The following is a 14,945-nucleotide window of genomic DNA, read 5'->3' as shown; positions in this document are numbered from 1 at the left end:
TGCAAAACCCAGCCAGATGCTGAGGGATGAGCTTTGGGAGGCTGGGAGGGTGAGAGGGACCGAGGAACCTTTACTTCAAGACGTAGGGCCTCCGCACATTTAAAGCATGCAGCGATGGTGGCACAGCTTTGGAGGAATGCTGAGCCTTTGCCTCACGGGGGGGGGGGGGGGGGGGGGAGCTACCGGGGGCGCAGGAAGGGGGTACTGTAGCCATGGCACGCAGCCAGCTCCCTCAGACTCCAGGGATGCGGGCGCTCCAGCTGCCTCTGGGAGCTGGAGAAAAGCCCAAATGCCTCCAGGAAGGCCCGGGGGAGGTGCCTGCTCGCTGCCAGCAGCGGAAGGAGAAGGGGCGTCCTCCGCGTTGCGCTGCGCTGCGCTAGCAGAGGGGGTGGTCGGCGCACAGAGCAGAGCTGGAAGGCAAGCGCCAAGCGCGCAGGCGACGGGCAGCAGCAGCCCACTTGCGACTGGGAGGGGTTCTCACGCCCCCTGCTCCGGGGTGACGGCACCCGAGCTCGGAAGGAAACGGGGCGCGGGATGAATCATCCCGCCCCACTCCTCCCTCTCGGCCCGCGCGCCAACCCCCTCCCGAGATCCCGCAGCTGCGAGCAGGCGAAGCCGCGGCTCCAGCTCCGACTCCACGGAGCCCCCCGTGGCCTGCAGAGGAGCGGAGACTGACAGGGCGGGAGGCCAATGAGAACGCCGCTCTCACGGCCGCCGGCCGCTGAGCCTGGGCTCCCCGGCGGGGCGGGGCGGGGCTAGCCGCGGGAGGGGGCGGGCCCGGGCTGGCGCGCAGCGCGGAGGCTCGGCGGCTCGCAGAGAGAGCGCGTCGCGGGGAGTCGGCGCCTAGGCGACACGGGAGAGGCGCCGCCACCGCCGCCGCTGGCCAAGGTGCTGGACACCCCAGGCCCGTCGGCCGCTTCGCCTGGTCAGGCCCCCTCTGCTGCAGCCGCCGCGGCCTCGCTTCCAGCCCGGTCCCCATGGAAGAGATGGAAGAAGAGTTAAAATGCCCTGTGTGTGGCTCCTTCTATCGGGAGCCCATCATCCTGCCCTGCTCTCACAATTTATGTCAGGCGTGCGCCCGCAACATCCTGGTGCAAACCCCGGAGTCCGAGTCCCCCCAGAGCCGTCGGGCCTCGGGCTCTGGGGTCTCCGACTATGACTATCTGGATCTGGACAAGATGAGCCTGTACAGCGAGGCGGACAGCGGCTATGGCTCCTACGGAGGTTTCGCCAGCGCCCCCACTACCCCGTGCCAGAAGTCGCCCAACGGCGTCCGCGTTTTCCCCCCTGCTATGCCGCCACCGCCCACCCACCTGTCACCGGCTTTGGCCCCGGTGCCCCGCAACTCCTGCATCACCTGTCCCCAGTGCCACCGCAGCCTCATCTTGGATGACCGGGGGCTCCGCGGCTTCCCCAAGAACCGCGTCCTGGAAGGGGTCATCGACCGCTACCAACAGAGCAAAGCCGCGGCCCTCAAGTGCCAGCTCTGCGAGAAGGCGCCCAAGGAAGCCACGGTCATGTGCGAACAGTGCGACGTCTTCTACTGCGACCCTTGCCGCCTGCGCTGCCACCCGCCACGGGGGCCCCTAGCCAAACACCGCCTGGTGCCCCCGGCCCAGGGCCGCGTTAGCCGGCGGCTGAGCCCGCGCAAGGTCTCCACCTGCACAGACCACGAGCTGGAGAACCACAGCATGTACTGCGTGCAGTGCAAGATGCCAGTGTGCTACCAGTGCCTGGAGGAAGGCAAACATTCCAGCCACGAAGTCAAGGCTTTGGGGGCCATGTGGAAACTGCACAAGGTGAGTCCTAGGCAGCCCACCCCTGACTTCCCGCGCCCAGGGTCCTCCAGGTTTGCAGCACTGGGTTCTTCTTAGGGTCACAGCGCATCCCAGTGGGGGCGCAGTGCAGGTGCCTTTGGCGACTGCCTTGCGATCTGGTGCATTGCAGGAGGCTCGGGGGACGTTTGATGCGATGCGGGGAGGTCGGATGTCTCCAGGGAGCTGTTGCAGGGATGTCTTAGCGTGGGTTTCCCTCCCCAAGCACTCTGCCTGTCAGCTGGGCCCAAGGCAGTCTATGGCTGCCACCACCTTAGGGCAAAGCCTACGTGGCTTGGCAGAGGCGCGCGGGCGGCAATGGGCTCCGGGCAAGAGCCAGTGGTGGCCGAGGTGGGCTGAGGAGCCGGGAGACATGGGCAGGCGGGGCGAGGGGGTGGTGCGGACCTCAGGGGACTGTCTCAGCGAGGAAGGCAGAAGCCCCGATGCACGGCGGGGGCGGGGAGAGACTCCGCGGGCGGAATACTGATGAGTCGGCTCTGAGCTGGACCTGACGCTGCTGCTCGTGTTGGACGAGAAGCCGGTCCTGGTGCCTTCCACTCTAGCAGGTGGAGAGGTTGCGGTCCCAAGGCAGTCTGTCTGGGCCTTGACCCTCCGCGGAGGGGGACCTAAGGCCCGAGCAGAAGGACCAGAGATTTTTACCCATCGCTTCCCCCAAACCCTCATTCTACCAGGGTTCAGTCCTTTCCCCCTTTCAGCAGCTGCATGCGCAAACTTTAAGACACCTGTTCGCAGAAGGGTCTTTTTGATGGGGCTTCTCCCAGACCTACTGAGAAAGAATGCCTTTAACATGGTGTCATGTGACTCCTCCCTTACTCCCATGGCTTCCTGTAGTGGTCAGACCATTAGAACATTCTGGCAAAATCCTCTCCACATCTTCCTCTTGGCCTCTTCCACTCATTGACTCCTCACTCTCTGCTTCTGTTGTTTCTTGCTGTTCATCAACCAGCACCGGGGCCTGGCCTCCGCCTAAGCCTTTACGGTGGGTGTTCTTCCCTGACATTCTCTTCCCCAGTGCCTAGATAGGGCGACTCCCTCCATTGCCCCCTTGACTTTGCTCAGATGTGAGTGAAGCCCAAATAGAGGCTTTGCTGACCAGTGGATGCCGCTCAGACAATCTTTCCTCCCTGTTTTATTTTCCTCAGTAGTACCTATCACCCTCTGGCATGATAACATGCCACATGTATTAACTATGCTGGTTTTGTGTTAATATATTGGCCCTCCCTCAACACACACAAAGCAGGAAGATAAGCTTTGTGAGGAAAGGGCTCCTTATAGTAACACGCCCGTGTTGCTTACCAGGAAGGAGACCTCTTGCAGAGATGTGCTGTAAGTCAACTTTACTTTTCAAGTATTCCCCTTAGTTGGAGAGGCACGGCACCTGCCCAGCATTGTGGTGGGAGAAATTGTCTCTATACCACAGAGTTGTCTGCCCAAGGATAAGACAGGGAAGCCCTCAGCTGTGTCCCCAATAGTTTCCCAGCATTCCTTGGTGACTAGAAAAGCCGACTTTGAGAGACACCTATCCTGCAGTTAAGATGGGAACAATAATGACTGGGGACATAAAATGACAAATGTCAGCATTTTTCATCAATCTTTGGGAACTTCCTCAACTCTTTCCCTGTCTCTGTATCCCAAGTGACAAGGGATTTATAGCATGTGCCATCCTGCCCAGCTCTCCAATTTTACTCTTTGAAATGGCATTCAGTTTTGAAAATTTTAAAAACTGTAGTTCTCAGCCATTTTTTCCCTTCATATAATGATGCTACACTCAAACTCATGACTGTAGTCTGGACACGGATGACCTGTAGTTGAATTGCTCCACAAAGTATCTAAGAAAGTAATCACCCCCCCCCCAGCAAAGACCTTAGTGCTATATGTGGATGTCACTCAATATTGCTTGTCCATGGAGAAAAGCACATGCTGTATCCATGAAGACCAGAAGGAGCCTTCAAATCTATGCCAAGCCCCATGGAAAGTTGAAATGTCAAGCCTGTTTGTTAACCTAACAATGGGAATTGTGAGTAGATACTATGGTTGAAATTTTTATATCTGCTTAAAAGAAAATTACAAAAAAAATGAGAAATGGAATGAAATGACTAGAAGACCATGTACTGTCCGATTTTTGGCATATTCTTTCCAGACTAATAAATCAGTATCATTTTGTTCAGTCAATATCCGGATAACCAAATGGCCTGGAAAATTTGAGCCAAAGAATGGTAGATTTTAATATTCATTTGCTATCTGTTAGAAGAACACTAACCGTTAGTCCTTAATTTTAATTTTCCTTAAGAAGATAATATGTTAATTCTTAATTTACTATCTCTGTAAATGCTCCTGGGCCAGAATTGCTATGACCTTCAAAATATGGGAAGAGCATAGGACTATCCCTCCTTCTCTCAGAGTTGGGTATTCAGTTATGAATGACTTCATTCATATTCTATGATAGTAACCATTCCTGCTGATGAAGAAAAACCCCATAAATGAATATCCGTTAGGCACTAGTCATCAGTTTGCACACTCAAGGCCAAATAGTTTTCAAGTGTTTTTAACAGCTGGCTAAAATTTATTGTCAGTTTACCAAATTAACTTTTTAGATATTCATGACTTTTAAAATTTATAAATAATATATGAAATAATAGACCAATCCAAATATCAGCCTTAAACTAAAACAGGACTTACTCTATCCCTTTATCTAAGTCAGGCTAATAGAAAAACTCGAAACACAGGAGAGGTTTGTAGACATTTTGAAACAGGCGTTTGGAACTACTATTGCAGTCTCTTTGTAATGTTCAACAGTTCCCAAGAGCTTTGCAAGTCTTAAACTCTCGATTTTATGAATCACTGAGTCAGTGAATGTTTCGTAAGCTTTCTTCCATGTTTGTGCTGCCAAGCACAGATTTTCTTTTCCCTTTACCCCGAACGTGTACTCCTCCTCCTGATCCTGTCTCATATGGTCCTTCAAATTGCTTTGCTTTTAAATGAATTAACTTCAGTGTTTTGAGATAGAGTCTTATGTAGCCCAGGCTGCCCTCTAACTTGCCATGTAGCCAAAGGTGACTTTGAACTCCTGATCCTCCTACCCTAATCTCCATCCAAGGCCTTCTTTTCCAAAAATGAAGATTTACAATTTAATCATTTTAAAATAAGGCATCAGTTGATTCCACTTTCATTCCTGAACTAAGCTGGAGAAGTATTTGCTTAGTTGTATGAAAATGTCTTAGATGATGCCTCTAAAATAACACTCTGTTAATTGTACCTTACAGTATGTTACAATGTATTTCCTTGTGGTCATTGTACTCAGTAGCCTACATTTGTGCCTTTTTCTTTTTCCATTAATTTACTTGAGGTAGACATAGAACATTGTGTGTGAAATACGAACATTCTTATAGGTCATAGGACAATGTTTCGGAGGAGAAAATTGTCCCCCTTGAGCTGAGGCACAATGAAAATGAAGAACTTTGTGTCCCTTACCTGTATTCAGTTTTTCTACTTCTAATTGTGCCACGAATCTTCTTGGTTTTCGTGGTAGATAAGTACATACAACGTATTCAAAACTGAATGTGCAAAGTTTAATGTGAAGGATCACAGCTTCTGTTCCAAATGTCCATTGTAAGTGTAAAGAAGTTCCTTGAGTTATAAAGACTTGGAGGGGGGGGGGAGGTCCGGTTAATTTTGGTGTGTTGTGTTTTTATTTATTATTTTATTTGTTTGTTTGTTTGTTTATTATTTTGAGACAGCATTTCAGTATGTAGCTCTGGTTGTCCTGGAACTCACTATGTAGACCAGGCTGGATCCTCCTGCCTCTCATTCCCAGGCACTGGGATGAAAGGTGTACACTACCACATCCAATTGTTTCCAAAGGTGTGTGTGTGTGTGTGTGCTATGTTTTTATTTATTTACAAGTTTGGGTCAATCAAGTTTAGAAAACTTTAAGAATGAGCTGAGCCACGATGAAGTGGGCAGAGGACAGGAGGTTCAGGCTCCCAGACTGACAGGCTACTTACTCTCAAGGCTAAGGAATCTCACACCTCTCTCTGTCACCCACAGGGATGCAAAGCACTTCAATGGTGTTCTCAAAAGTCTTTGAAAAAATAGTGTAAAATGTTCACAAATCATTAATTTCAGTTTGCATAAAGTAAGAGATAACCCCCCCCATCATCTATTGTTGGGTCACTAGACATAATGTCCACACACAAGTTAGGTTATCAGCAGGAAAATAAACAGCACATTTTCTACCTACCCAGGTAATGGACCTTTTGGTGTGCATGACATTGTGCAGGCTTTGAATATTAATTCTGTGAAATACTTGACGTATTTCAGATTTCTTTAAATTTTGGAATATTTTACATTTGCATAGTAAGGTTTCTTAAGATAGGATCCAAATTTGAACCCGAAAGTTATTTGTTTCCTATACATTTCCTTTCAATAGCCGGTGGGTCATTTTATGCAGATTTTTGGAGTGCCAGACTGGGATGGAGACTCACCTGAGGTTAGGCAGGAATTTGCTACTTGTAATGTCATGTAAGAGCTAAAAATCAGTTTGGGTTTTGAGGCATTTTCAGATTTTAGATTTACAAATTAGAGATCCTCAACCTGTAACCATGGCATCCAGGATGAGAGAAGAACCTCTTACATAAAAATAAAATGCGAAATAGCCCAATAGTTGTACATAGTATCATTTTGAAGTACATTTTATCAGAGACTGAGAGCTGTAAAGAGCAGAAACCAGCTCAGGCCATGCAGGAAGATTTATGGAGAGTAGAACAAAATCTGCCTCCCAGGGGGGTGAAACTGGCATACCAGAGTTCACGGTGTCAGGAAGCTTGGACCAGACAATGCTGTGGTGACCTCAGTGAACTTTTGATTTCTCATTCATGTCAACATCATGGTCCTTTTTTTCTCTTTAGCTAGTTCATGATGCTTTATCTGCCATTCTCAATTGAGAAATCCTGAGTTACAAAAATATGTGGTTTAAAAACCTAACTTGGCCATTTTCATTGAGGATTCTAATTGCTTTTAATTCCAGATATTGTCTCTGAAACATTATACTTACAGGGCTGCATTCTGATGCTGTAAAAACAAACTCAGAGGCAGTATTGGTTCAGTGAAGCAAAAATGGCATTAAATCCACCTGGTCACTTCTATTGGTTGATTTCTTTGGCTGGTTTTTATTGTGAAGTTGTTTGCAAAGAAGTCCAAAGGGAGCTTTATTTAAAAGAGCTCTAAATACCCAGTGTAGAACCTGATGCACATTTTTAAAGGACCATCACATACTAGATCACTAAACAAATCTCTGCAAACCTTTGGTTATGCATAAAAATCCAGAATCCATTATGTCTATTATTTTATTTTATTTTATTTTATTTTATGTGTGTGTGTGTGTGTGTGTGTGTGTTCATGCATACATGCATGCATGCGTGTGTATGCATGCATAGGCCTGTGGAGGCCATAAGAGGGTGCTGGATCTTCTGGAGCTGAACTTATAGGCAGTTGTGAGCCACCAAATGTGGATGCTGGGAACTGAACTCCAGATCTCTGCAAGAGCAGCAAGCGCTCTTAACTGCTGAGCCACCTCTCCAAGCCCTGCCGATCTACATTCGAGGTCAGAAGTTCTCAAACTGTATTCCCAGTAATTTTCCATAGTTAAATAAGTTTGGAACTCTCCATTCTAAGCACACTCCTGACAGTTCCCACTCTACAATGTCATATCATCATAATACTATGTGGTGGTCATTCTTTGTCCACAGTTTCACTTCCTGTGGTTTCAGTTACTGAAGTCAACCAGAGTTCAAAAGTATTAAATGAAAATTTCCGAAGGTAAACAATTCCTCAGTCTTAAATTGCTTGCCATTCTGAACAATGATGAACTCTCGCGCCATTCTGGTCTGTCCACTCAGGATGTGGTTCACCCCTTTCTCCAGAGCATCCACTGCACAGCCTTAGTTGGTAGCTGGTCCATTATCTGATGCACTGCTGTAGGATGACAATGTTTGAGTTTGAGTAACCTTTATGTAGTAGCTACACATTATGTCCCAGTGCCTACACCATCCACCTCAGCTCACCTCAACATGTAGGTATATCACATATCATCGCAAGAACCATAAATATATTTTGTGAGAGAGACAGACCCCATACATATAACGTTTATTATATATTGTTATAACTATTATCTTTTGTGATTGCTATTAATCTCCATCTAATTTGCAAACTAACTTTTACTATAGATGTACATTTGTATAAAAACACACCATATATGTAGAGTTTGGCACTCTACCCAGCTTGGGGCACCTACTGAGAGTCTTGGTTTATATCCCCCAAAGAAGAGACGGGAATACGGTGTGTCAACTGGCATTCTTGTTGCAAACCAGCAATTTTTAAACTTATTCAACTTTGGAAATATCTTTTTGAGTGGCTCAAATGTTTGGGAAACATTTTCAGGTAAATTACTAGTCAATAACTTGGTTAGGGGTAATTGCAATTGATTTTTTTTTCTGTGTATGAAGAATAGAATATCCAAAACCCTAGCCTGAGGAAGAAAAGTTCCTAGGGAGCCCTATGTAAATCTTACATTAATTCTTAAGTAAATGTTAAGTTAAATTTATTATTCTTTAAATACTAAAAGTCAAAGAGAAGAACTACCTAATTTTGTAATGTTTATATGTAAGGATCTAGGTGCATATTGTCTTCTTTACTATTGTAAATATTATAATTCTTTAAAATGACTTTAGGCATCAGAAGTCTAATGCACTGTAATGAAAATCAACTGATCTCCTTTGACTGTTTCTAGGCTTTGTATACAAAATGCCAAGGCCAAGTTTAACTGAATTTCTCACTAAACTATAATAAGTACAAGTAGATTGTTGTGAAAATGCTTTTGACTGAATAGGCAGTATTAAGGTAAAGAAAGGGCAGCCGGGCGGTGGTGGCACACGCCTTCAATCCCAGCACTCAGGAGGCAGAAGCAGGTGGATCTCTGTGAGTTTGAGGCTAGCCTGGACTACAGTGCAAGTTCCAGGACAACCAGGGCTATGCAGAGAAATCCTGTCTCAAAAAAACCAAAAGCCAAAAAGCAAAACCAAACCAAAACAAAAAGGTAAAGGCCTACAGAGATAACACAGAGAGTACTGCTGCTCTCCTAGAGACCCAAGTACAATTCCCAACACCCAAACCCAGCAACTCACAACGGCCTGGCTCTAGGGCAGTGGTTCTCAACCACAGAGGTCACATATCAGGTCTCCTGCATATCAGATACTTGCATTACGATACATAACAGTAGCAAAGTTACAATTATGAAGTAACAACTAAATAATTTTATGGTTTGGGGTCACCACAACACTGAGGAACTGTATAAAGGGTCACAGCATTAGGAAGGCTGAGAACCACTGGGCTGGGGAAACCTGATGCCCTCTTCTGGCTTCCAAGGGTATCTGTACTCACATAAACACACACACACACACACACACACACACACACACACACACACACACACACACAAATAAAAGCAAAATATTTTATAAGTTAAAAGCCCAATGTTCCTATGAGATTCTAGCACAATTTATAAGAGCTAAGTGAGTAGTATTTCTAAGGTGTAAACTTTATTAATATTTTCATATAGACAATGAGGTCAGTTTTTTAAACTTAGAGTTATAATGAACCAGTAATGCAGTTTATCAAGACAACCAGCCAATGACTAGTTTTGCCTAATTCACCCCAAAGCCAACCCCTCCCAGGCAGGGGTCGGGTGGGGTCTCCCAGCAAGGATCTGTCCCAGCTGCACAAGCTAACTTGTCGTTGCTGGCAGGCGGTCTCCGCTTTCTTCTGCAGCTACATCGGGCACGTGAGCACAGCCTTTCACACTCTTCTGCATGAAAGTCCATGTGCCGGCCTAGGACTCGTCACAGTCCTGTCTGATACTCAGCTTCCCCCTCCTACCCCCTCACCTGACCTCTGACCTCCCACCTATCTTCCTATCCACTGAGCTTACCTTCCACCCCCTCCTAGACCGGACTTTGACATCCCCAACTAAGCTTTCGTAGTGGGGCTTGAAGGAGCAGGCGCCACAGCCTTGCCCCCCCCCCATCCACCTTCTCAACTGCTCATTTGGGGGTCTGCACTGGAACCCAGGAACCTGTGCCATCGATTTTTTCAGATTTACCTCTCTCCTCACCCACATTTTGTAATGAGTAGGTGTTAGAGAAAGATTTGCTTAATGAAGGAAAGAATTCGTGAGAGGAAGATTAATTACTACCAGCACAATCCCAGTATTTTAAGTTTATAGATTAGCCTGTCAGTTGGATCATCAAATTTTAAACACATTTAACACTTTCTGTGAGAATGTACTGAGTACTTACTATATGCACGACACTGCTAGGAGCCATTTACAGCGGTCTGTTTTGTTTTATTTTGGTTTGGTTTTCATTTTTTTTTTTTTTAACTTTTATAATCTATCTATCTTCCTATGAAAAAGAATACAGGAATGTTGTAAAATCCCACCAACTGTAAGTGGCAGAGCCAGAGTTTGAACCTAGGCCGTCTGATTCCAGAGTCCGTGCATTGACTTCTATTCAGTCATACTTTCTGATAAGCGGGACATACATGACCTATAAAGCACAGCGCTGCGTCTCATAAATCCCGGATCCTTAACGAGTAGCTGAGGTCCTTTGTTTCTTATGTATAGAAATTAAAAGTCCTTTTTCTCCCAAGTTTCCTCACGACAAAATTCGTTACAAGAGGAAATACACAGCAAGGGGAAAGGAGAGGCACATTCGTTGAGCGTTCCATAAGCGAGATCGACTGAGGTGAAACACAGGCAGGATTAGGGCTTGAGGGCCAACCTGCCTCTCTGTCAGAGCTAGATGACAAACAGGAATCTTTCAGCTTAGCTCAGCCACAGTCCTCTTTTTTTTTTTTTTTTTTTTTTAAAGATTTATCTTATTTTATGTGCTTTGGTGTTTGGCCTACATGTATGTGAGGGTGTCAGATCCACTAGAACTGGAGTTACAGACAGTTGTCAGCTGCCAGGTGGGTGCTGGGAATTGAACCTGGGTCCTCTGGAAGAGCGGTCATTGCTTTTAATGGCTGAGACATCTCTCCAATCCTCTAGCCGCAGTCCCCTTAATGAAACAACACATCTTAAAATTTACAGATGAAGATAACATAAAAGAATAAGGGATTTTAAAATGAAAGGGGCACATGAATACTTTGTTTCTGCATCTTTGAAAACACAAATATGTTTAAAGCCATACTCGGGAATCTGATCTGTGTTTACTATCAATTTCTTCTTGCACCCTCTCCTGTGAAACTCAGTTGAGCTACTGAACATTTTTTCCTGTGATCCCTTTTCACCCAAGACAATTTTACACACCCTTGGATACACAGGCACATAACATAGATATGCCAATTAAATATTTACTGATAATAAATTGTAAAGTGACCTATTATAAAATAATCCCTTGGTATACATATAATTATACTATTTCTTAGGGACAAAAAGCAAATTTGCATACTGAGACGGGTGTGCTTTTTTTGCATAAGAAATTAAATCTTGGCTGAGGATTTGCAAAGTATCTTCAGTATCTTTTAGAGTTGATCAACATTTTCATAATTGTCAGTGCTGAAAACACATAAGTAAGCAAAATAATGGCAGAAGCATGTTGAAGGACATTTCAGCTGGGAGTTTTGTCCTACTCCATGTCATTCACTCAACATTTTTGTTTGTTTGTTTTTGTTTTTCAAGACTGGGTTTCTCTATGGAGCCCTGGCTGTCCTGGAACTTGCTTCATAGACCAGGCTGGCCTCGATCTCAGAACTCAGAGATCTGCCTGCTTCTGCTCCTGAGTACTGGGATTAAAGGTGTGCACCACCATTGCCCAGCTCAACAAATTTTTAGTGAAACTCAAATGTCAACTTTTAATATAAAACACTCTAATCCTAAGGTATACTAATTTGATACTTATATACTCATAAATGTCAATAGGAAAATATTTTCAAAGCCTTTGATTTTTGGCAATTAAAATAGTATGTTTTGATAAGAGCAGGAAACTTTGTAGGTACACAGCAAACACTACAGTTCATAACATATGGGAGCCTCAACTCTGAGTGAGAAGTCTCAGGTATCTGACTGACTGAGGTATCTCAGGTATCATCTGCTGGCATTGCTTAGCTTGGACACTCCACAGTACTGAGTGCAAGAGGTCTGCATTCAGAACCAAGCTTCAGGGAAGCCACACATTATAAACACCTCCAATTCCTTACGTACCTCTAGTCATCCTATGTTCAGAGCCTTTTACTGTTCCCCAATTTTCCACTGCATTCGGTGCCAAATGAGGTTGCAACCCACAGCTGAAGAAGCCATGGGTAGTCCCATTCATGAACAGTCACGGTTTAGAAACAGATTTAAGCTCTGCCAAACAAAACTGTGATTCATAAGCCTTGCTGCCGTGGTCTGAAGGTGGCCCTGTAGCAGCTTGTTCCCCAGAGCAGCACTGTTGGGAGGTGGGACCTTGAGAGTGGCGTTAGGTCGGAGAACTCTGCCTTCCGGGATAGGTTGGTGGCATCTGGCTGGGCTAGTTAATGAGAAGGTGGACTCCTGATGAGAGGATGCATGGAGTTCTCTCTCACTTCCATTCACCCATGAGATGCATTCTACTGTGTCATGATGCAGCAGATGGCCCTCAACAGATGCAGTCTTTTGATCTTCTAAAACCGTGAGCCAAATCAATTTCTGTTCATTAGGAATTTCCCTGCCCGTGGCACTTTGTACAGCAGCACCATTGGAAAAGGACCCTTGCACACAACCAAAGCTGCATGCCTTTGCTAACAGCTCTGATCAAAGAAGAAGCTGTTCCTGAAGGACTTTGCTTTGGAAAGTTTGGCTGAACATTGCTCTTTGGTGTGGGAACAGCCATCTTTTCTGAGGAGCCGGGCTTTGTAGACGGTTAATTCTCACCTGCTGCTGAGGCATTCGGGGGGAGGATGCTGCCTTTCTACCCTGATGGCCACAGTTTGGCTTTATTGAGATATTTGTTCCTCTTCTTTATTCTTATTTTGCTTGAAGCTTGTATTCTGAGGAACAACCAGCAGTACGGACTCCCCATTGTGTCCCATGCTCCAGGAAAAGTCTGAGAAAGGCATTGGAGCTGCCATGTGTATAATTTCAGGATATCATCTGTCCTCTGAACAAAGCAGCTGGCAGAAATGGGCAAAGGTAGTTACCTAAGTCAGATAACCTAGAACAGGCTCTGTGGCCTCAGAGTAAAACCCTGGACCATCATATATATTTATATTTATATTTATATTTATATTTATATTTATATTTATATTCATATTCATATTCATATTCATATTCATATTTATATGCTAAAGAGCAAGCTCCAGTGCAAAGCTGAACAAGACCCCAGAACATTCTGTCATGATCACCCTTTCTTGGTGGTCTGTAGTTTCTTCTCCCCACAGCAAATGATCAGCAGTTGACTCGACAGCACACCCACACTACCTTTTGCCAACTGGTATTTACACCGTTGCCAGGACAGAATGATTCATGAAGCCTATAAAGCCACGTTACTTACGCCGGACCATCCTCCCTCTCACACCTGTGAAATGTTATCCCGAGAGCATTCGTCACATAAAGTCAAATGTAAAATCAGACTTCCATCCAATCTACTAAATCTTCCATGGCAGAGATAAATCCACGGGGCTTCTAACAAGAAGCTCCTATTGATTTTATTGACCATCAATCATCTAGCCAAGATTTTGCCAGGAAATACAATAAACAGTTTTCAGCACGTAATCAACGGGTGTTTACAAGCTGCCTGTGGTATCTGGCCCATTTTCTGCCACTGTAGAAGTCAGTCCACCATTGGTGGAGCTAGAACATGGAGTACTGTTAGATACAATGCTCTCCATTTCCCACTTTGAGGAACAAGAAAAATAGAGCGCTGAAATATTTGTGAATGCTGCATTTCCAGGCTGGCTCTAACAAGTTCAGTATTCATGGGTATCATATTTGACCATTCTCAGTAGACCCCAAATGGCACACACACCTGTGTACCTAGCATAGAACATGGATTCTTTGAAAGCTGCTTCTGGGAAGGGAACCTATGACCTCTCACATGCTTGGCAAGTGCTCTACAATTGAGCTATGTCCTTAGCCTATGCTTCTTTCTTTTTTTAAAAATTTTGAGACAGAGTATCATTAAGTTGCCTAGGTTGACCTTGAACTTGCAATCCTCCAGTAACTGGGATAACTGTTTTTAGTTAAATGTTTTTCAGATTATCAAGATGTCACAGTTTTTATGGTTGAGCTCATGTTTAGCCATTAATCCAACATTTACATCTACAGCCCACTGGAACCATCATTTGGATGGATATAACCGCCTCACACTTAGCATGCCCAGAGCAGAACTCCTCAGACCTCTCCCACTGGTAGCCTCAGATTGCCTCTTTTTATTCTGAATAAGATCTGAAGGATGCAATTCTACAGTGGAGTCTTATTGAGACAGGAGAATGGGGACAGAGTGAGGTCTGGAGGGCCTTACCCAAAGCCTTACAAAATTAGCATATGAAAAAAGCAAGTTGGCAAAAAAAAAAAAAGAGGGCTGAGTCCCCTAGCCTCCCCCAGCTGCAGGCTAAAACTAGCTGGAGTGTGGGCCCAGGCAGAGGGGCCCATGGTTGTTTTAATACTAAAATGCACACCTCTATTTGGAGATTTAAGAGGCTGAGGCATATGACCCATGAAGTGGTATGTAGAACTACATGGAAAAGGGCATGTGTAGAAAAGCCCATGCTAAGCTCAGGCTGTGCTTTGTGCCGTAAAAGTTCCCTGTGTCTCCCACTCCCATGGGAGCCACTGAAGGCCTTTGTTAGGCCTGCTTCCTCCCCTGGACGTGCATTCTTCCTTAAGTCCTCTCACTTGGCTGTTACTCTCTGCATACCGGGTGTCGCTGTCTTAGTTCTGGAATATGAAAACTTGATCATCCCTCAAGAGGTTTCCACCAAAACCCCAGATCTGCTGGTACCTAAGTGAGGAATTTCGATTTCAAAACTCAAGATACCAGAGCAAGTACTTCTTCAGACCTGCATAGCCTTCAGAATAGCAGCATTAGACAGTTA

The 14,945-nt window shown here is 45.4% G+C and overlaps 1 protein-coding gene across 11 annotated transcripts in view; it reads left to right on the top strand.

The window, feature by feature from the left end:
* Positions 1–532: 532 nt before the first annotated feature.
* Trim9 (tripartite motif containing 9) overlaps positions 533–14,945 on the top strand; it is a 112,677-nt gene continuing 98,264 nt past the window's right edge. For all 11 annotated transcript variants that reach the window (XM_037210597.1, XM_028858588.2, XM_037210596.1 and 8 more), the window contains exon 1: positions 533–1,799. In XM_037210597.1, the coding sequence (XP_037066492.1) occupies positions 978–1,799 (822 nt within the window). In that variant the 5' untranslated portion in view covers positions 533–977. The remainder of the gene's footprint in view (positions 1,800–14,945) is intronic.

The sequence above is a fragment of the Peromyscus leucopus genome, chromosome 14 (genome assembly GCF_004664715.2).
Source record: "Peromyscus leucopus breed LL Stock chromosome 14, UCI_PerLeu_2.1, whole genome shotgun sequence".
Classification (NCBI taxonomy): Eukaryota; Metazoa; Chordata; class Mammalia; order Rodentia; family Cricetidae; genus Peromyscus; species Peromyscus leucopus.
This window is presented reverse-complemented; position numbering and strand designations above follow the sequence as displayed.